The sequence below is a fragment of the Pelophylax lessonae genome, assembly GCF_965119305.1.
Source record: "Pelophylax lessonae genome assembly, chromosome: 5".
In the NCBI taxonomy this organism is placed as follows: domain Eukaryota; kingdom Metazoa; phylum Chordata; class Amphibia; order Anura; family Ranidae; genus Pelophylax; species Pelophylax lessonae.
The window spans coordinates 326,437,623-326,462,050 of NC_138772.1; the positions used below are offsets into that span (position 1 = coordinate 326,437,623).

Sequence of the window (24,428 nt, forward strand, 5' to 3'; positions counted from 1 at the left end):
TGACACTTACTACTCATTTTTGGCTGCCACCTGAACAGGAATAAAGGGGAAACCTTCCAATGACAGTGTGCATTCAGGTACCTGCACCCACACCCACATGGATGTCAAACTGGGAGAAGCAGCTGTTTCTGTGCAGCCACTGCATCCTATTTGACATGAATGGGTCTACCTGCACATGGATGCATGGAATGCCTGTGCATCCTGTGCAGGCAAAACAAGTCCAAGTCCCTCACACAGGTGTATACTTCAGTATGACTATGCGAAGGAGGCCTAACACAAGCTTCCTCCTGCACACTTACTGTAGAGAAAGATAGGGAGTATTCTGACCTGGTCAGTTAGAGTATACTGGATAGAGTGGTGTGGTTATGAGTAAGCGATCTTCAGTATCGTGAAACGCGTCAACCTTTACATGTCCCTGTGATGTACTGTCTACATTTTACTTGTGAAGTTTTTTGGATGGCAGATCCGACTAGCACCAGGAGACACTGGCTTCAACTGAGCAGCTTTTCTTTGCTAGAAACTGGATAGAGTGGTCAGATTCTGATGGATATTGGAATGCATAGTCAGGTTTAGACGTACCATAACATTGCTAAGATAGGAAAGTTAAGGTAAAATTATGAAAATGGAGACCACCTATACAATGTCTACCATATTAAAAATGTATTGTCTGCTATATTGAAATGTCATTCTGTGTTTTTGGCTTTTTATTTTAAGCGGATTATTTGTACATTAGAAATCTCTTATTTACGCATATTTGTAAAATTGTTCAACGCTGTTTCATTTTTAGGGTCATTATACTGTTAACATTAATGTGCAAAAACTGGTCTTTGTTTACACTCCACTCAAGATCTCCAAATCCAGCTCCCCATACACATGCCTTAGGGTGTCAGAATCAAGAGTTGCAATTAGTTTCCTGGTGCCCACTCTTCTTGGGGTAAAACTTTCTTCCAAAATCAGGGGTGTATTTCCCTGGACTTCCCTGAAAATAATGAAATGATAGGTGTGAGCATTATTTACATATCTGACATAAACTAACTTGCCTATTTTGGACCAAGTCTACAAAGAAAGCATATAGCATAGGTTACTAGGAAATGCATTTGGTTGTGTTTCCCAGTATAAAGTTATACTTTACCTGTTTTGTTAATTACAATTGGTACAGTACCTATATGAATTCAACAAATATATTTCTTGCAAACAGTACAAACATTAAATGATTTCCATTTTTAAAATAACTTTTCTATTTGTTTAGTGGGGCATTTCGTTTATCTAAATTATTTCAAGGAGTTGTTTCATAAATCACTTATGAAATAGCAAAAAGCAGGGCGCTGAGGTTAATACCAAGCACAAAAACAGCTTTATCAAAAGCAGTACACTTACATGTCAGAAATCACCAATCCACCGGTGGATAGTACCAAAGCGGGTTGAGACACCAGAGCTGACCAGCTGAAGATACACAGAGGCAATGTATAGCTGCCAAGCATTCAGCAGCAGGGGCTCCAAAGCTATAGCAGGTAGTGTGGACTGGCTGCGTCCCCAGCTGTACTTTGACAATGACAGCTGGTAGAATGCTATGGTGATGTTGGGAGGGGATAGGCATAACGCGTTTCAAGGGACATGGCCATCTTTACCAAATGCAAAACTAGTAAAAATTAGTCAGAAAAGATGAGTAGAGCAAAAAAAATGTCAGTGGTCTCCACTTGCAAAACCATTCCTGTTTTGGAGGTTGTCTCATTGTTGCACATCTAATGCACCTGTTGTTAATTTCATTAACACCAAAGCAGCTGAAACTGATTAACAACCCCCTCTGCTACCTAACTGATTAGATCAATATCCCAGGAATTTAATTGACCTGATGCTATACTCTGATTATAAAGTGTTCCTTTAATTTTTTTGAGCAGTGTATTAAACCTTGCATTGGATCCCTTATTTCAACTTCTAGAGCCATTAGCCTTTTTTAAAGATATATCCATAGGAATACAATTATTAAAGATTTGCAGATGCTTAGCTTTAATATTTCTGGACTACCTGGTACATTCTCTGTATGTTATCCCTGATTGACAATTTTGGAAACATTTTGGGTTAATCCATTCACTTTGAAAAGCTTTGGGCACTTTACATTAACGAACATACTGCTCCACCAAGGAGCAAAAAATATCTCTTTGTGTGGCGCAAAGAAAAGATTACTTATTTGAACGACTCTATGCCTAAAAATCCTAGGAAGCCTTAATATCCTACCAACTGATAATGCCATTGGTTACTGAGGATATGCTGGGCACCCACACAGCTTTCTGGGTTTCTGGCAGGAGTACAGATAAAAATAGAGAGAATGAGGGAGCCGGGAAGAAGTGCAGGCTGAGTTAGGACAGAGCACACTGATATTGGACTATTTGATTATCCACCCCCTACCTCCTCTCCTCATTGGTAGCAGAAGTCGTGGGTAGGGGGTGGTAGTAAAACTCTGTACAGTCCTGATCTGACAGTGTTCCTGTGTCATCTCCTGTATATGGACAGGAGGGAGAGTAGGTGGGGGGGAAGGGGGGGGGAGTTGAGAGTACAGTCAACACGTGTGCTAGGAGTGTGATTTTGGGGGATTTAAACTAGAAGGGGTGATAGGGGAGGGGGATTTTTGGTAGGAGGGGGCATTGTGGATTTGAGAAATTTGTCCTAGGAGGGGAGATTTTGGAGGAGGGGAAATTTTTCTAGGGCGGGAATTTTGGAGGGGGGGATTGTGTTAGCAGGGGGGATTTGAGCTAACAGGGGGGATTGGGTGGGCTGTGTGCTAGGAGGGGTGATTTGGGAGGTGGGATTTGTGCTTGGAGGGGGCATTTTTGATTAGAGGGATTTGTGCAAGGAGGTGAGATTTTCAAGGGGGGAAATGTTTGCTAGAGTGGGGATTTTGGAGGGGGGGATTTCTGTTAAGAGGGAACTTTTGGAGGGAGGATTTGTCCTAACAGTGGGGATTTGGGGGGGGCATTTTTTCTAGCACTAGCAGGGAGAATTAGGGGGGAGAGGATTTACAACCTACAGACCACTGAACTAACTGCCTCCCACAAACCACATTTTAGGGCTTGTTCACAGCAGGTGCAATACAGTAACATGTGAGAAAACCTGCATTTTCCTGCACCGCAGAAAAATATGCTGCTTTTTGCAGAAGTGCACCGGTGGCACCCACACTCATCTAGTAAATGGTGTACATTCACAATACTTAAAATGCATAATACTGAAGTACCATGCATTTTGGTGCGCCACAATTTTTAAAAACCATGCTGGCACCTTTTTTGCATGTTTCACATGCATAGATCAGCCCATGAAAAAACATGATGCACAGAAATGTGCAAAAAGTTTGCATGCTCAGATGCACCTCCTGGTGTAAATGAGCCCTCAGACTGGTGTGCCCCAAGATTGTGCACAATTCTAAAAGGTGCCTTGACTAATTCTAAAAGTTGCCTTGACTGAAACAAGGTTGAGACACTGCCTTAGCTGGTGGGCGAAACACAGAAAACACAGAAAACACCCTTTCAAAGGTTTTATTAAATAGCCAGGTGAACATAAGCGTGCGCACAGGATGTGCCTGGGCACACCCTAATCACCCTGTTCTGCGCAGATTCCCCCTGCTGGTTGGCTGCAGAGAAAGGGACTGGGGAATCTCTTTCCCCAGTCCCTTTCTTTGTCTCAAAATTGAGACATCAGGGGTCTGTTTAGCCCCCAAATAGGGCTCCTAAAACAATTGTAAAAAAAAGTAATAAAAAAATTATTGTAAAAAAAAAAAAAAAAGTTAGTAATACTAAAAAAAAGTAATAAAAATAAACTACTGACATTGGTAGAAGTAGTTAATTTTTTAAATATTTATTTGAGCTTTGGGGTGCACACCCTAATGTAATAGGCTGCACACACCTATGCAGGTGAAAGAAATTGGGAGTTCTTATGAACAAATATAATGGCTATTTCTATATAATTTTCCTTGTAACTGTATATGTCAGATCTTTTGGCCAATTGTTGAGTCCATATACAATAAATGTCATATGTCGCTCATGAAATAAAGATAAACAAAAAAAAAATGTTCTCCGAAGCTGACTTGGCATATGATGTGCCCAAGCCATATGCTAGGTCATTTACAACGTAGTTATGTAGTTATTGGGGTTAGAAAAAAAAACTATGTCCATTATGCTAAGTCTCACAAATTCTACAGTTTTGGTCAAGAGATTGGCAAAACAAAACCCCCATGGCTGGCAATTATTGATATATTTATATACTATTATTATTTGGAAGACAATTATTTCATTAATTTGTTTAAATGCAATCATTGTTTTTGCCATTACTGTAAAGAAACCCTGCCTAAATTGTTGTTTTTTTTTCTTCTGTATGGAATGGATGCCTTCTTTTACTTTGTCTTGTCTTACAAATTAGCTCCTAATTTTTTTTTTCTTTATACGTTTCAGAAGCTACTGCTGAAGATCAACTTCCTTTTCCAACACTGCAAAGGCAATTCTCGGGTCCCAGACCATGCCTGGTCACAACATACCCATTCATCACCATAAGAAGCAGGTCCAACGTGCTTACTCCTCAATCAGAAGTTTATTTTTAAAAAGGCACTTGACAGTGCAGTACTGTATTAACAACAAAAAGCCTTGATACATTTCACACTAATGTGCTTACTCGAAAGGAGTCAAGGATTATTGTTGTTGATGTCAAGTACCTTTTTTGAAAATAAACCTCGGATTGAGCAGTGAGCACCTTGGACAGCATCTTATGTTGTTAATTTAGTTCATATTTTTTACAATAATTTAAAGAGGGGTCAGGTAAGGGGTTTCAGTCTGCACATGGTTTGATGTAAGCTCCCATCACAGTATGAATGTTACAATTTCCCCCTTATGGGGCAAGGGTAGGTCAAATCTGGGTTTATCTAAAAAGTAAAAAGCTGAAAAAAAGGGAAAAAAGTCCTAAACTATCTTTCTACTTAAAAAAGGTTTAAATATAAAACATGTTTCTCTGCCTAGAAATATCACGTTGAATGCTTCCAAAAAATCTGCTGAGCCATCAGAGGGCAGATGTTATTTATAGATCCAAATACAGTCACAAATCTGATTATTTTTATATGTAAACTGCCTCTATTGCTTTCTTCTTCTCAATAAATCCACCGTTGGTTACCCAACTATGGCAATACACCGTAAACGTTATTTTAAGCTTTCTTGATGTTAATACCAAAAATGGCTTCAAATTTTTTAAGCTTTGGTTCTACTACTTGCAGAAGCATGTAGAACATGAATAAAGGGGAAAAGTGAACAAAAATTTGTGTAATACGCCCCTACCATGAAGTGCCTAAATGTCAATGCCTGTAGAATATTTATAGGATATCTGAGGATATTAGCAGTCATTGAGGAGTCCCATGGCCATATAAAAGCACCAGGCTACAACTTGATTGTTTTTAGGCTATATAACTTCAAGTTTACTTCTTGTGCCCTTAAAAACCGAAACACGGGTACATTATGTTATATCATACTAATGCATAGCTACAGAATGACAGTGACAAATGGACACATATAGATAACAGCATGTGCTGTCTTCTGAAAATAAATTTTACATAACAATCCCAATACTCTTTATAAAGTCAATATGTTATATAATTCATTTCGGTCTGAATACAGATGCGGACAAATGTTTAGTTTTTCGGTCATTCGGATGTTTATGAATCTCCAAATAAAATAGTAACTAATAGTAAGGAATTTTGCTGAAATGCGTTAAAATTTGTTTTTGTTTATTCATTTTTGAATTCCAACTTTTCAGAACAGTTAGAATTCGGATCAGTCGAAGAACGATCGACTGATTCAAATTCTGTGTAAAGAATAGCAGGTTGTTAAGCAGTAGGCTGGAAGCCAGCTGCCTGCATCCTTAACAACCATGACTCATCATCTGTCAGCTGGCTTCCTCACTGACAGATAAATATAAAAAAAAAAGATTGCCGGCATTGCCCGGCAATAGAAAAATGTAAAAAAAAAATGGCGGGGGTCCCTTCCAGGTCCATACCAGGCTCTTCGGGTCTGATATGGTTTTAAAGGGGAACCCCACGCCAAAAAAAAAAAAAACTGTGTGAGACCCCCCAAAATCCATACCAGACCCTTATACAGGCATGCAGGCTGGCAGGTCAGGAAAGGTGGGGGGACGAGCAAGCGCCCCCCCTCCTGAACCATACCAGGCCACATGCCCTCAACATGAGGTAGTGGGTGCTTTGGGGCAGGGGGGGCTCTGCCCACTCACCCTAAAACACCTTGTCCCCATGTTGGTGGGGACAAGGGCCTCATCCCCACAACTGTGGGCGGTGGTTGTGGGGGTCTGCAAGCGAGGGGCTTATTGGAATCTGGAAGCCCCCTTTAACAAGGGGGCCTCCAGATCCCTACCCTTACCTATGTGAATGAGTATCGGGTACATAGTACCCTTACCTGTTCACCAAAAAAGTGTCAAAAAGTAAGAAAAACAAGAAACACATTTTTGATGATTCCTTTATTAAAAAAAAAAAAATAAAATAGTGTCCCTCAAAGTAAATCTATTGTCAATCACGCCGCCTGCTGAACCGGAAAATAAAAAAGAATCAAAAACGCTCCCACCTCCTGGAAGGGCCTCCCACCGAATGCCTGCTCTGACATACCCAGGTGATGTACCCAGGTGGCCCCGCCTCTTACCTATATAAGAAATGTCAAAGCACAGAGCAGAAATTCTGCGGGAGGCCTCCCAGGAGGTTGAAGTGTTTTTTTGTTTTTTTTAGGGTCGGTGATTGACGATAGATTTACATTGAGGGACACAATTTTTTTTATTTTCCAATAAAGGAATTGTCAGAAACGTGTCTCTTGTTTTTATTACCTTTTGTACACATTTTTGGTGAATGGGTAGGAGTACTATGTACCTGATACTCATTCACATGGGGGGGTGGGATCTGGGCCCCCCCCCCCCCCCCCACAACCACCTACCTGCAAACCCCCACAACCACCAGCCATGGTGGTGGGGATGAGGCACTTGTCCCCATCAACATGGGGACAAGGTGCTTTGGGGCTGCCCCAGAGCACTCACCCCCCCCATGTTGAGGGCATGTGGCCTGGTATGGTTCAGAAAGGGGGGGAGGAGATAGTGCCCCCCCTCCTGAACCATACCAGGCCACATGCCCAGATAAGAGTCTGGTATGGACTGGGGTTTTTTTTTAACATTTTTTTATTGCTGGGCAATACCGGAATTCTTTTCTTCACATTCATCTGTCAGTGGAGAAGCCAGCTAACAAATAATGACTCGTGGTTGTTAAGGACGCAGGTGGCCGACTTCCCGACTGCCCGTCCCAATCATTCTGAAAAGTTGGAAATTGTTAGAAAATGAATAAAGGAAACTAATTTTAATGAAAAAAAAAAAAACTATTTTTAACAAAAACAAAACTAAACTAATTATGAAACCAAACTAAACTAATTCCAATAACTAAATGAAATTAGTAACATAGCGAGTCTATCCAAAACAAAACACATTTTCTGTTCTGCACATGTCTAATATGTTATGTCTCTATAAGCAGAACATGTGTTGTTTAACCACTTTGAAAGATACCATGTTTCCATGGTTTAAATGTTCCCTATATTTGTTTTCTGGTGACATCCTAAAAATAGAGAGAGTAAATCTCTCTAGCCAGCACAAATACAGCAATAAAAACTTGAGAAGGGTTCTAATCCTTCCCTGTTTTATGCAAAATAAAAAAGGGGGCTTTGTATACATTTTATTATAAATTGTGTCTACATTCAGAAAAAAATAACATTCACTATTACGAGACAACATGCAATAAAGTGGTCAGTGTTTTCTGAGGAAAGAGAGACATCTTATATAAGAATTCATCTACATATCTCTGTCAATGAAAGAAGCTAATGGCTCTCTGTGTCCATGTATCATAATTTGTTACAGGGAATGCCTATCTATAACTGTATTTTAGGCCACATTTAATGAAATATCTCAGTTTCAAACTAATACTCTGTGAACTTCAAGCTGTGAATTTCTATTTGATATTTTTGTAAGTATGGTATAAGGAATAACATATTGCCTGCGATGAAATGCTAAATATATTGGGATTTGCTTTAGCTTCTTGCATTTACTATACATGGTTACTGGACTACAAACAGAATCCTAATATCTGTACAGCGTAACTGCATTGTTGGTGCGCATCCTGAGGAAGTTCCTATTTTAGGGCACATTGTAGGGTTTGCTAGCTTGTGCTGTGCCTCCTCTATGTATTTAGGATTGACTACTAATGCTGACTTTACTTGTTCTTACTTCACTGGTACAGTGCCTGTACTGACTGGTCTTTTCTGATTATGTATCTTTCCATTGTTCTGCCTTAGATGTTTGGCCTTAGTTAAACCATGGCAACAACCTTTGGCAGCACTTTCCTGCAGTGGTTCTGTCTCATCCTTTGACACTTACACCACCTAGTTTGATATAGAGATGGGCTCAGGCATGTTCGAGATCACAGTCCCAACCCACCTGCCCGATCCCGCCAGAAAGCCCTTTTAGTCCATTAATTGACCTCTTACCTCACCTGATCTGCACATCTAAGCTCCCACTAATTGGGGCATGATCTCATAGTTACAAACAGGGAAATATACCTGCCATCCAGGACATGTTCCTGGTGTTCTCTACACACCCCTACGCTTTAGAGAGACCTTGATTGGTTAATGCATATGAATGAATAATCTCACTGGTGTATACATGAAACAAGCAATATAATGTAATATAATGCTGATATAATGCTGATAACCTGCCAAGAGTCAGCTTCAAGCAACAACAGAGGAAATGGTAAGCCACATTTGTGCAAGGATTAGGCACATTAGTCATCAAAATATACTTTTTCAGTTCACACCTACATCATTTTGCATTTTACACTTATCAGTTTCAATAAAGTAAATGCAAAATAAATAACATTGGACTCTCTTATCGCAGCGTCAGTAATCTGCCAACAAGCAATACATCAGTATTGCCATAACTAAGCTGTAAATTAAAGTGCATGTGTTATTCAGATTAGGCAGATGATGTGAAAAAGTATTGCTATTTTTATTCTGAAGTCAGTTTGTGCTTTGTGCAGCACAAATGCACCGACAAACTCTATGCACTCTCTCTGTTCTGGTGGAATTGAATACCACCACTATTGTTGCTTCAATAAATTCTCAATAAAGAAACCATTTCTTTGCTAATGCCATATATGAACTGCTAAAAAAAAAACAACCTATTGGTGCATCACCAATTAACATATAGGCTTCTTTCACATGACTGCTCAGTTTATTTCCTCCGTTCAGTTACTTTTTTTTTTTACGGACACGGATGACACTTGTGTCATCTGCTCCGTATGTCCGCATATCATCCCATCCGTTTGCGGATGATATACGGACATAATGTATGTCTATGGGGATTGCGGATGTCAGCGGATGACACCGTTGACATCCGATTTTGCGTCCTTTCCATTTTTTTAAATGGAAGAAAAATAGGGTTCTGTTCCAAAAAACGGAACAGAACTGAAAGGATGCAAATCAGATATCAGCGGATGGTCATCCGCTGACATCCGCAGTCCCATTGACATGCATTATGTCCGTATATCACCCGCAAATGGATGGGGTGATATACGGACATACAGAATGCCCATGTGAAAGAGGCCAAACTCTGTTTCAGACTGTCAATCAGGATTCAGGTACTTGTCCATACGTACTGCCATCTTTCCTCTCACACAACATAAGAGCTTGTGTCAACAGGCTTGGTCTTGTGTTGAAGGCATCAGTTTCATACTAGTTTGAGACGCTTTTGAAAACATCTAGAATTTAATGACAAGTGCATTTGATCTGCAGTTTACCACCTTCTGACATGTTTTAAAAGATTTGTATGGAAATGAAAAACTCATCTGATTTAAACAAAAGCCCACAAATCAGAAGCCCTAAGAAGCTAAAGTCAGCCTTTCAATCACGGTCAACGTTAATGAGACCTCTATCCTTCCTATCGCAGTCTTGTGTACTCTCTGCATAAGTCAGCAGCCCAGTGGTTAGTGATAAAAGTCAAAATTGTATTTCAGTAACAGGTCTGTTTATTTTGCTTAGACCACACATTTTTGGGGAAAGAAGGAGTGCATTTAGTACAGTTAATAAAACCGGTGGCTTCGACTGACACTTTCCCTAGCAACTGATATTCATCTTTCTTTTGATCACTATGCCACAGTGTTCTGACCCTAGTTGTGAAGAGAAATACTGGGTACTTCTTCATATGGCAGAGTATGTGACTGTCTCACCATCCTTCTATGTAAAAGTGTTCATACTTAGTGGTTGGCTAACCATAAGGTCAAGGGAGTTGGTCTTTTAGCCTTGTGTAAGCTCAAAATCTTGACTTGTATCTTATATGAGGCTTGCTCTCTTTACTCCTAGTGCCCAAAAAGAGCCTGAGGGGGGACTAAAAGAAAATTTATACTGTAAAAGAATACTGTGTAAGGGCTTGGCAGCCATGATAAACCATAATTAGTTTACAGGGGGGAGGGCAGAAACTGGCAGGATCAGCCAAGTTTTTTACAGCTTCCAGAAGGGCAGGTTAGACAGCATAAGCACTGTGCTGTTTAACCAGATATAAGGAAACAGGAGCTCTTTTTTTTTTATTTTTCCTTGGGTTTCAAACACTTTCAACTCCAACAACAAACATGGAAAAAAGTTTAAATAAACTATCTAAAAATGTAAAAATAAATATTATAGGGAATACTACCATTACAGACATTGATCTCAAACAATTTCCTGGAATACAATAGTTTGCTCTACAGTGGACCTTTGATTATTGATGTAACCTTAAACTGGCACACCATTATATGAATAAGGTACATCTAAAAACAAGTCCTTACCTGAAAATCTGAGTTTTGGTGTTCATAAGACCTGGACCACCGACACGCAAGACAACGTTCTGTAGTTTCTTCTTTAGTGGGTTAGTGAACTCCACCACCACTTTCATTTCCTTACCAACCATCTTATCTCCAATAGTCTAAAGTGAAAAAAATATATATATGTATGCTGAATATCAATGAGGATACATGTCACAGCTAAATCTAAAATCAACACACAATACCCAATTATATGTTAGCCTTTGTATTCTAGTCTGTATATTCTAAAAAATGTATAATGAACATCCACTATAACAATTAGGCCACCTCATCATAGACATTCTACTAGAAAGATAGTACCATAATTATTGTGTGGGTAAAATAACAAAAGACTGTGCCATCAATCAGAGATCAATTGCTTCTTTCTCATTATTAACCAAAAATACCAATATTAAAGTTCTAAAAATTATCAATTTTGCCTAAGCCTTTGTAGGTGATGACTGTAAAGCTGAACTCTAGGCAAATATAAGATACAAACTAATACAGTTCTGTAATTACGAATACAGCATTATATGTATATTTTTTAAAAGCAACAGTGTAAGTACCCTAAATTGATTTGGTATCACTGGTCTGTTGAAGTCCTGTTACAGAAGAGCTCGGGAAGGCGGGGGGGGGGGGTGAATAGGTGCAAAAAGGCATGTTACACTGCAAGGAGCTTGCTGATGAAAAAGTGAAAGAGCAGAGAGGCAGTTGGGCCTCTTGGTGTGCTGCTTCTCTTTTCACTGTTTAGTCACAGGGTTTGGGTGCAGTAGACCTGTGAAAATGAACCTGTTGCAGATAAAGAATAAATTCCTTCCCTGCCAGGTAGGACTGTACTGTGTGGCAGTGCTGCATAACAGCAGAAATACAAACTCTTTTGACAGCTAAAACAGTCCCCTTTTTATCCGTGTGCCTGGAATTCAGCTTTAACTTTTTCCTCGGGAGAACCTTATTAAATATATTAGTTTTTAGTTTGAAATTAAAGCTGGCTATTATTAGATCTAGCAATACTCCTGGCTACTGCAGCTTGCTAATATACATATAACTATATTGTAATATTACATATATTAAAAAATAACCACATTACATTATGGGTTCGACGATGAGATTATAATTATTTTCATTAATGCATTCCAGTGATCTCTATGCTAATCATAGCAAAATGACCTGGCCCTCTTACCTGTAGTGTCTTTCATTAGGTTTTTGGACCTCATAATAAAGGTAAAACCTACACAGCTATGTGTGGATATATTAGTTCAATCATAACTGCCACAAGATGAATATTCTTTGCTTAACTGAGTGCATTATTTTGCACTAAGATACATTACATCTATATTAACAGGCACCGTTAATGTCTCCCTCTTATTAAGTTATTGAATGACAGATCCGTCCATCAGCAGCACAGTTTAAGGCGCATTATATTGCTTAGCGGATTTCAGAGAGTAAATGTAAAATTATGAAAATGCTGCAATAATTGTGTCATGTCCATGTAAATAAAGATAACACATCCATTTTTCTTGGAAAAGCCATCAAAGAGGTTTGCAGTAAACCCTTCACACCAATAAATATTTACTACATGTCCCAAAGGTATAATTATATGTAAACAGTTGTGACCTTAAACAGCCATTGGTGTGTTTAATGGACATGCAGTTAACATGTGTAGTATATATGGAAATGCTGCATCACAGTGGATAAAACATGCTTCTGATAAACCATTAGGTGTTTGGCACTATTACCAATTTCTGCCTTCGAGAAATGATTTAAATGCATTTTATAAGTTAGAAGTATTTTGTGATAGAAGCAGTCAAGAACAAACAGTCTTTAGTATGCATAGTAAATACATACTATATAGTACACATTTTTATTAGGCAAACATGGTTGCCCACTTATACATATATAATAAAAATAGGAAATGGAAAAATGTGTTGTTATTATATTAGCTATAATATTAACAATATCCTGGTCTCATTTTTCATTGCATATCATTGGATGTTATATGCTGGTCCGACTGCAACATTCTCAGGGGAATTTTTTCTCAGAGAATGCAGGTACTCCCCCTTTCCCCTTGGGTTATCCTTGGCTTTGCTTTCTTCATACCTCCAAGAACTGAACTTTGGCTCTGCCCCCTACCTACCTCCCAGTACCACCCATTTTAGCAATTACAGAACCATGTATGATTTTGTATTTGTATGGAATTTGATAATGATAACAAGAAAGACAGTAAAATAAATCCCCCTAGCAACAATAGGTCCCCTCAGAAACAATCCTCCCCAGCAAAAATAGATTCCTCAAGCAACAATAGATCCCCCAAAGTAAAAATAGATTTCCCCAACAACAATAGACCCCTCCAAGAAACATAAGGTTCCCCGAGAAACAATAGGTCCCCCACCAGCAACAATGGATGCCCCAGCAGCCAGCAGCAATATAAACCTCCAGCAAGCAGGAACAATAGATACCCCCACCCCACAACAGTAGATCCTCCCCAGCAACAGTAGACCCACCAGCAATGCTACACCCCCCAGCAACAATAAATCCCCCAAAAGCCAGCATCAATAGACTCTCCAGCACATCCAAGCATCCCTCGGGAGTACACACATTGAGTGCTGGAGGTGCCGAAACTGTGTATGGCCAAGCTCCCACTGAAAAAAGCCCAAAATATGAATATTATATTACCCTTCTGTGGCTATAAAGGGCACATACATACTTTTGCACAGATGCTGATCCCTGTCTAATCCTTACTCCTTTTCAACCTCTATATGTGCTGGGTATTGGATTGCATTCATTAATATGATGACCCCCTTCAGTGTACACCTTTGCTAGTGTATGTAAAAAGACACAACGTATTTCTTTTAAAACATTAGATACAAATCTTCAAAGTATAATCTGCTGCATTATGTCTCAGCACTAGAAAAATTAACCTATATTAATCTGTATTTGCATTTACGTGAGAGTGGTGTTCATAGTAGTGCATACTGTAGAAGGCCTCAATATAGGAAGGTTCAGCTTAATGTTCTTACGTACAATACCATCAGTCTAATTCCATTTTCAAAGATGTGGTTCTAACCTTAATGCGCAGCTCAGGAACTTGCAATACTACAATCTTCTGCTTGGCCATTATCTTCCTTGTTTCATTGATACGAGCCGTGACGAAGAAGTGTAAAGATGCCTGTTCCACAAGATGGGTCATGTACTCACTGGCTTTTATATTAACATCCACTGTTTTAGCTAATGGAAAAATGTAATGGAAAAGAAGAAACACAATTTACATTCTGAAGAGGTCATTTGAATTGCATTTCCACATATCACAAAATATATACCACTTATCTTGCCTGTTGCAAGTAGCTAAAAGGTATTGCACAAATTCCGCCTCTTCACACTCAAAACACAGGAATACTTGTGCTTAATTTAAGCATCTGCTGATTGTGTAGTTCAATGTATCTTTCAAACACACATTCTGCTTTTAATAAATAGGCCTTAATGTAAATCACTTGAGCGCTGCATTGTGAACATTACACATAAAAGTTCAAAAGAAACTGCAAAGAGTTATGGTTTTTCAAAACTGCAGTTTTTGCTTTATGACGAATAGGTTTCTAAAAAATGAAATCTATTCATATCATTTGTTCTTAAGTAATTTCAAATAAAGAGACAGCTCAAAGTATCCACAGGGTGCAATATCTATGCTTAGAGGAAAAAGAAAAAAGTTGTTCACAGATACGTAAACACAAAGGACAATAGACTTTGTTTCAAAAAAATGATATGCAGTGACCTATTTCCAACAATTGTAGACCACCTTTAAAATAAAATTTCACATTGGCTTTTTTTCTGTGTCACATAATATTTAGTTCTGCATAGAGTAGCTATGTTTCATTTCCCAAAAGACTACTTTTAGGATGCTGCCCATAGGAAGGAAAGGTGATGAGAAAGTTCTGTCTGAACTGCAGTCAGAGATAAAAAAAAACACCAATTAATGCAGTATTTATTTTTTCTACAATCAATAAATTAATTTTTTAAAAGTACCTACCTGAACCTGTATTGATATCAGCCTCTTGAAATCCCCTGTACAATAGAACGTAAGCTAGTCCTACATTGATCACAATTCTAAACTGTGTGTGGCCGCTAGACATGTGCAATTTGTTTCGGTCCGAATCTAAATTCGGACAAGTTTTTGGTTAATTTTAGATGTGGAGGTATCCCCATCTCCGAATGACAATAGTAAACAATTTTGTTGAAATTTGTTTCCTTTTGTTTATTTATTGTTTTCTAACAATTTCAAAATTTTCAGAACGATTCAAATTCAGATTGATCAAAAAGTGATCAACTGATTCAAATTAACAACCGATGACTCATCAGCTGTCGGTGGGTTTCCTCGCAATTTTTAATCAATGTGAATAGGAAAGGTTATGACAAACTAAATTAGTAACATAACAAATCTATCCCAAACTAAACTAAACACATGTTTCCATTCTGCACATGTCTGGTGGCCATCCCTGCATGACAGAAGTCAATTGTCTGATTGACTTCTGATCAGCGGAAAGCTGACCAGTGTATTCTGGTAGCAGCAGAATACAGTGTCCTGATGGGGGTGATTCCTCCATCCACCCTGCTTGTGGGGATTGAGGAATCTGTTATTATTTTTCATTCAGCCCACTGAGAATGGAAAGGCAGTGTTTGTGGAAGGATCGTTGTGTCATCTGTATATAACAAGTCTTAGTTCCACGTGTTTCATCTATTCAGGTTTGCAATCAATAAATATATTTTCAAATGTGACAACCTGACTCTATATTGATATCAGACTCCTGTAATTCCCTATACTTAAGCTGGCCATACATTAAAGTGGTTGTAAACCTCAGTCATGGAACCTGAGCAAATGTCTGGACCTGGACTTGAACCTGAGACCTCTGCTGTGCCTGGCAGTTCTCTGCTTGCTGGGCCACCTAGAATGCTGGACAGTTGCCTGGAAAATTCCTTGAATTATCCTGCTGTGAATCTTAGTTGCCTTGAACCTTGCTCCTCTTATGAACTTCCTGATTTAAGCCATATCTATGCACTTCCTGGTTGCCAGAATATTGTGTCTCCTCCAGCCAATATCTCACTTTTGTCTCTCCTGCTGCCGTCCGTATCTTCGCTACCATTCATTACCAACATTTGGCTTGCACCTTGAGTATGCTTCTGCTTAATACCAACTTGCAACTTTTTGTTACCAGCCTTTGGCTTGTTCCTTGACTACGCTTCTGCTTGATCCCTACCTGCTATATCTGCTATTGGGCCCTGGCCTACTCACCTTCTGGTGGGGCAATCCTGAGGACTGTGACCTGGTGCTAACATGTAGCAAAATCCATCTCCACCATCAGGAGCTCTGGTGAACATTGGTTAGTACTTAGATTCCGCACCTCAGGTGAGCCTGCGTCATCTGCCAGGGTGACCTGCCTGTGTTCCTATCCTGCTGGTTCCTGTGAGAGCTTCCACTGCTATAGCAACTGGTCTTCAAGCCTGACCCCTGATCTTGACAGAAAAGCACATATATCTGCAGTGTTTACTTATCTCTCTCTAAATCTTTAAGTGTCGTTTCTCCCTGGTGCTTCCTTCCTCTGTTATCAGCATGTCTCACTTCTGAGAAGTTTTCCTGATGCATGGGATACATTTGTGTCGGAAGGGAGGAGGGGGGGGGGGTAAAGAGATTAGAACAGAGCTTGTTTATTCACAACACAGTTCTTCTGCTATGTGGAGGGGGGCGTCTTCCTTTCCTCCAATCAGCTGTCACACACTGTAACTGCAGTCTCTCCACCCTCTCCATTATGCTGCTGACAGATGAAGAAAGATTTTTAACACAATCTGCACTTTTGAAAGGGTGTAGAGAGGAGAAGATTCCAAACAAACAACTAAAACCTATGTAGGAGGATTTGTTTCACCTTTGTGTATCATCTGAGGCTGTTCACTTTACTGGGTATATGTAAAGGGGTTTACAACAATTTTAATCAGAATTCTTATCAGTGTGTGGCCCCCCTTCATTTGACAGACTTCTGTCACATGGGCAAGCACTGAAACTTTTCTCGATCAGTGGCTGCAGTCAATCGGCTTCAGCTGCTGATTAGTGTATGCTAAAAGCAGTGGAACATACTGTCCCAGCAGGTGGATTCCCTCATCCACCTTGTTTGTGCAGATGGAGAAATCTGTTAGAATAAAATGGTTGAATGAAAAAAAAACTGTGTATTGCCAGCTGTACTAAGTACAATCTTTATCTCCATCTTTAACATTGGTTATACAGTAAAAGTATATAAAGTACAAAGTAAAAGTAAAATGATAGAATAAAAGTAACTGCTTGGCACTTGTTCTCAATGTTTATTTCAGTGTTTATTACAAATTCATGGGAGCTCTGTGGCTGTCTTGTCTTGTCCTCTCATAGAGCAGCACTGCACCTTTAATGCTTCTTCAGACATTTGCTTTGTGGCAAAAATTTACTGTATGTCACAATCGGGGGCGGCACTTCTGCCAAATGGGACCCATTTAAATGAAGACATCGTATTGACCATAGACTGTTTTTCTGAGGGGAGCAAGAGCTGTTACATTTGAGAATGGACCCTTTTAGTAGATTCTAGTAAGTCACAGGGTAAGCTTTGCTCTTAAAATGGCCATAGACATGCTGGCTGAATGAAAAAAAAAATGATTTCTCCATCCCCACAAACAAGGTGAATGGAGGAATTTCCCCTGTCGGGACATTGTATTCTGACAGCAGGACCCAGTGCTATCAGAATACACTGATTAGTGGCTGCAGCCACTGGTCAACAACAGTTTTCCAATTTGTCCATTTGAGAGAAGTCAATCCAACTATCCCTTGATCAAAATGTTGATTCATCTATGGCCAGCTTTAGTTTATTTATATCTACTGTATATACTTCTAAGTATATACTTCTATACATAGGCCCAGCTGCAGGTGCCCCCTTTGTAACTTGAACTCTTCAGGGTCCACTGACTATGTACCCCCTTTGTAACTTTTATAGGTTGAACTGGATAGACTGATGACTTTTTTTGACCTTACATGTAACTATGTAACTTGCTGACTCTGGATCCCAGAACCTCTTCCGGAGTGGTCCCCTTCTAACTCTAGGCAGACCCCCAAGGGCAATCCTCAGTACTCACGACCTGTGTAGGCTTTACTGAGACTGGACCCCTCTCGCTCTCCGCAGGTTCTCGGCACACCGGATCCCCCTCAGCCCTCTCTCAGCTCTCTCTGGATACTCAGACGACACCCCAAGATATCTGCTTCCTCAGACAGGAGGAGAGACAGCCGTACTCTCCCTCTTGGGACTCTTCTCCCGCCAAAGACACCATGCCATGCACTTCCTTCCAAACTTATACCCACTCCCAGAATCCCTTGCAGCCTAATCTGCCTTCTGGGGTAGTTACAAGCTGTGTCCCCTGATTGGGCTTCCTCCACTGCCCTATGAGAAGCAGGGCCGGATTAAGAGCATCATGGGCTTGGTGCTGAGGATTTTGAAGGGCCTTAAGGGCCGTGCCTTGGCATGCACCCAGAGGAGGAAGGGTGCAGCCATGCATGCCTACTTCAACATGGGATGCTGTCTCTGAAGCCCATAAACACATCCATGCATCGGCAACTGTCCCTCCTTGTCCGGCCTTCGTGCTGTGTGGGGAGGTTCTGAGGGAGCTGCCTGGGGAAGCGAGCATAGAAGCCAGACTTCTGTGTTTACAAGTGACAGAAGAGCGGTAACAGTGAATATGGCCAACCCGGGGCCTATATAAAGGTAGGGGCCTGGAGCTGCAGCTCCAATAGCCCCTACATTAATCTGGCCCTGATGAGAAGCCTCTCACAGGAGCCAGTGGGGAGACTTCCCCCTCAGCAAACACACCTGGAAACCATGACACCCTAGCTAAATAAATCACAGCCTTGCTGTTAAGCAGACAAGGCCCACTATACATTTATCTAGCACCTATCTGCAGGGTGCTACATATATATAATTTTAGATATATTTTTCACATTTTTACCATATATATATATATATATATATATATATATATATATGTATATATATATATACAGTGGTGATCGAAAGTTTGGGCATCCCAGGTAAAAATTTGTATTAATGTGCATAAAGAAGCCAAGGAAAGATGGAAAAATCTCCAAAAGGCATCAAATTACAGACTAAACATTCTTATAATATGTCAACAAAAGTTGGATTTTTTTTCCATCATTTACACTTTCAAAATTACAGAACACAAAAAAATGGCATCTGAGCTACTGCACTATACTTTATTCATCACATTTGCATATATTTTTAGTTACTAGCACTGCCTTATTTATGTTTTCAGTTTATAGATTTATTTTTTATAATGCTTAAAATAATATATATATTATATAATGCTTAAGCCTTAGCATAAAATGTAAACTAAATCATGCTCTGCTAATTACCATACTATTTTTAGAATAAGTTCCAAAGACTGGATGGTTGATAGGCATCAGCCTTATTTTCAAATTACTGTTCATACCAAAGAATTTGAAGCAATACAGAAATAGTAGTAAACTTATTGAGTAATCTTGTAAAGATCTGTGCATTGGAAAAAGTAAGAGCTGTCAAAGGCACTAATTTTACCTCTTGATTATTAAATAGTTAACGCTCAATCAGATGTCACTTTAAGCAAGCCTGTCATGAATGAAACAGAGACTGCCATTGCTGACCCCTCCCTTTGAAAATCCTAATTACCACGCTGTCTTGCTTTCAATCATTGATCTTGAACAAGTATGCAGATAAAGCCCTCATACACCCTGGGCCTTTATCTCTTCTGCGGTGACTATATGGGGCTGGATGGTGCACCAAGTGGTAGTAATGTTTAGTGCCATATGCACCTCGGAATACATTCTGAACAATCATCCCTGGGCACATACAGCCCTAATAGTAATACCACTTGGTAAAGGGCACAGCCTCACCCAGCCATTGCATTTTTCAGCCTCTCATAGACTTTTACAGGTTGCTGGCAGCAGAACTGAATGGTGCACCTGTTCTTTCTGGCTGCATGAAAACACCGGAATCTGAGATGCGAGCTAAGCACCCAATCTGCACGAGGCCAAAGACATCTGACTTTCGTATCTGCATACTTGCCTAGGTTCTATAAGCAAGGGTCGAAGACAGCAAAACAAACAGCCAAGCAGCCCTTTCATAATGAAATCAGCAACAGCAGCCCCTTATATTTTTGTCACTTAATGTGTTACTGTCCGCCGCAACGTCGCATCCCGCTAAAAATCGCTGATCGCCGCCATTACTAGTAAAAAAATAAAAATTACAGAAATCTTTTCCCTACTTTGTAGAGGTGATAACTTTTGGGCAAACCAATCATATACACTTATTGGGATTTTTTTTAAACAAAAATATGTAGCAAAATACAGCTTGGCCTAAAATGATGAATAAATTAGATTTTTTTATTGGGAATGTTATATAGCAGAAAGTAAAAAATATTGTTTTTTTTTTTCAGAATTGTCGCACATTTTGTTGTTTATAGCACAAAAAAAGAAAATCGCAGAGGTGATCAAATACCACCAAAAGATTCCATTTGTGGAAAAAAAAGGACATCAATCTTATTTGGGTACAGCGTCACACGACCGTGCAATTGTCAGATAAAATAATGAAGTGCCGTATCCATAGGCAGACTGGCAACTTTCAGCCCAGGGGTTCAAGTACAAACCAGAGGCCCATGATGCAGTGACTCGGCCCCCCCTCCCACTTTCCCTCACCCTCCCTCCCACTCTGCCAATCCTCCTGACCCCCATTCCAAGCTGAAGCCCTGCTCCAGATACTCTCTACTTACCGACTGAATACGCGTTCCCGACCTGGCCAGCTGGGGGATGGTGGGGGGGGGGGGGCTGGGACAGCTCAGCCGGGGCTGGCTGGGGCAGAAGAGTCTCCAGTGGGGCATGGAACTGGCCATCCATGCTGGGGGGGGGGGGGCTGTGCTCTGTCATCCCGCACTCAGTAGGTCAGCGGTCGGGGACTTTTTACATCCCTTCACCTGGAATCCTTTAGGCATGTCTGTGGCAGAAGCAGTGCAGCCTTTTTACGGGTTATCAGAGTGGCCCAGGGGGCAATTCCCCCCCCCTCCCCCTGGCCCAGTCTTCCCCTGGCCGTATCGTAAAACATTGCCTGGTCATTAAGGGGGTAAAACCTTCCGGTTCAGAAGTGGTTAAACTGTATATATAGCCAATTTTTTTTTTTTTTTTTTTCATTTTAGATGGAATAGAGTTGAAAATGTTTGAAATCCCTAATGTATTTTTTGTTTGCAGTCTATGCTCCATTGGGTAGGTTACCCTTACTTATGTACTGTAGAAACAACAGGAAATCTTTGACAGGAACAACAGTCTCTATTGAAAGTTTTCCCCTCTTTTCCTGCTCCAGTGACCTCTAAAAATGTTGGATTTTCCTTCACTTTTAGTCCCAATAAAAATGGCTGCTAGGACAAAAAAAAAGGTTGAACATCTCTAGTTGGGACACGGAAAGCAATATACACCTACAATGAGCGCAAGGGGGTTGATTTACTAAAGGTAAATAGTCTGTGCACTCCAAGTGCACCCGTAAGTGCACCCACAAGTGCACCCACAAGTGCACCCACAAGTGCACTGCAAGTGCAGTTGCTCTAGATCTGAGGGGAACATGCAAGGAAAAGAAAAAAATGCATTTTTGCTTACACATGATTGGATGATAGAAATCAGCAGAGCTTCCCCTCAGATCTAGAGCAACTGCACTTGCAGTGTAATTGAAGTGCACTTCTAGTGCACAGTATATTTGCCTTTAGTAAATCAACCTCAGTGTTTTTAGTCATGGCTCCCCAGATTAACCTCCTTGGCGGTAATCCCGAGCGTGACTCGGGGTTGATTTTTCATATCAGGAGCGGTAACCCAGAGTCACGCTCTGGGTGGATTGCAGAGAGCGCAGCGGTGTTTTCTTACCTTATCCTGGCGATCCAGCGATGATCTCTCATTGCTGAGATCGCCAGCAGAGAGTCCCGCCGCTCCTCCGTCCCTCCGCCGGTCTGATCACTTCCTAGTTCCGTTCCCTGCATGGGAGCGGAACTAGGGAGGGAAATTCAAAAAAAAAAAAAAAAAAACGTTGCACAAAACACATTTTATATTATATATATATATATATATATATATATGCATATATATATATATATATATATATATATATATATATATATATATATATATATATATATATATATATATATATATATATATGCATATATATATATATGCATATATATATATATATATATATATATATATACCGGTATATATATATATATATATGCATATATATATGCATATATATATATATATATATATATATATATATATATATATATGCACACACACATATATACATATATAAAATTATATTATTGATTCAATTATAATTCATGCGTTATATATATATATATATATATATATACACACATATATCTATATATAATGCATGAATTATAATCTAATCAATAATATAATTTTATTATATATATTATATATTAAATAATAAAATAATATTATTGATTCGATTATAATTCACGTGTTTGTGTTTCAAATTTATCACATCTGGGATGTCTACTAGATTCTTGTTTTGGTCAGGTTTAAGTCAGTAATTACTAAGAATTGTAGGCCTATAATACATAACGCCAAATTTCCATGAAAACAATTGTACCGCTTTTGGTATGTAATTCCTGACATAATCATACCGCCAGGGAGGTTAACATGCGCCATCAGTAATTAAAACCTGACATGGGGTCTAACCTTTATGTGCTTCATCCAAAACTAAAAAAATGTGTACACTTTATGCTGTGAATGCTACACATATATATTCTTGAACTGGTTCTTGAGAAAGGGAGGTTCTTGAGAAAGTGGGTTCTTAATCACCCAAAACTTAGGTTTTTCCTCCTCCTCTCTCTTTTCACCAGGATCTGACTCAGTTATCTTTTTCAGTACTCTATTCTGGGTACTGAACTCCTGTATGTATTTCTTCAGAACATCGGCTCTTCTTTGTTAGTAGCACCGCCTATCGTTGCTAGAATACTAGAGTTAGGTTTTTGTGTACAGAGTAGGTGAAATGTCAGGCTTGGCTAGCAGCCAGGTCTGTGCGTTTTTCTGGGTTGGGGTTGGGTGACTCAGAAAGGGCTGGTATGACTTACAGGCAACATCTCTGAGACCTCCCCCTTCTTCTGGAAACACACAGAAGGTTCTGCAGGGATGGGAGTGGAGGGGAAGAGAAGCTGTCTGGAGTATTCTGAGGGCCCTGACCAATCCCCAACAGATGAGTTGGCAGGGGGCAGGCCCCCCAAATATTCAGGGTCAGCCCAGCTGGGGCAGTGTGGAGTTCGGGTGGAAGATGGAGATAGAGTGTTGAGCTGTTGGAGACCTTTGAGAGTAGCCCCCTAGTCTGGGGGGGGTGAACTCAGGCCTGTGCTTGGTTGCGGAAGGGGCCCCTCTTCATGACACACAGGAACATCCTGACCAGGAGGCATGGGAACATAGAGAGGACAATGGGATAACACTGCCGAGCAAATCTCCAGGGAGGTAGACAGCCAGGAGGGCTGTTGAATGGAGGGACTGGGTGCAAGCAGTTTAAGAAGGATGCAGAATCAGTCTGTTCAAAATCAGAACTGTTGAGAAGTAGCCAGGAGAGCAAGTAAAAGGGACAGCTGCAGCCAGGCTGGTTGGCACTGCCTCAAGAGGCGGTACTGGGATCAGTAGCCACAGGAATAGGACAGCTGAGCACCAAGAACTTTTTTCTGCTACACTACTAAAGGCGCCTATGGTCCCTGCCTGGAAAGGGCAACTTCTCTGGATCTGACTGAGTCTGTGTTGGATCATCTTTTCAGTGCTAGCGGGTCCTGGGAGATGTAGCTCTACAAGCAAGATTATTATGACAAATAATGGTATCACGTAGAGTAAATAGAAATATAAACATCTTAAGTAATTTCAGGTTGTCTCCCTTAAATATGGGAGTTTGATATCAAAATAACAACAAGGATATCAAAAATATAGTTCCTGGATATAGGTACATAGCAGTATAGTTAGAAAGAGTTTGATTGCCATTCATTGGAAATCAAACTCTTTCCAGGTTTCACAACTTAAAACAAGAATAAATTTGATCTATACGTATTATGGAAAAAAATTTCATACTATATACAACTCTATGAAATTTCACACTAATAAATGGGACCCATGGATCACACACTCAGATATATTTTTTTCTAACTACTGTCCCTAAAAAATTCTATGTTGATCAAGTGGGCATCCCATAATAACCCTATTCCCTACTCAAGTTCAACTCCCCTAATAAAACATAAAAACAAAGCTGCAAGGACTGATCTCTGACTTCAGCGTGCGTGGAAAATTTGTATGCCTGGCTGTGCAGGGTGGGAGATACCCATATTTACCAGTGGCTCCAGCAAGGGTAGCGCTACATGTTCTAACTGTGGCTCAGTCTACCTATATGCATGAATGTGTTTTTTTTCGCTGTGATTCGACAGA

The 24,428-nt window shown here is 40.0% G+C and overlaps 1 protein-coding gene across 1 annotated transcript in view; it reads right to left on the reverse strand.

The window, feature by feature from the left end:
- Positions 1–786: 786 nt before the first annotated feature.
- F13A1 (coagulation factor XIII A chain) overlaps positions 787–24,428 on the reverse strand; it is a 202,710-nt gene continuing 179,068 nt past the window's right edge. The window contains exons 13-15 of the mRNA XM_082259899.1: positions 13,962–14,122; positions 10,883–11,019; positions 787–979 (exon numbers count right to left, since the gene is read on the reverse strand). Coding sequence (XP_082116025.1) covers positions 832–979; positions 10,883–11,019; positions 13,962–14,122 — 446 coding nt within the window. The 3' untranslated portion in view covers positions 787–831. The remainder of the gene's footprint in view (positions 980–10,882; positions 11,020–13,961; positions 14,123–24,428) is intronic.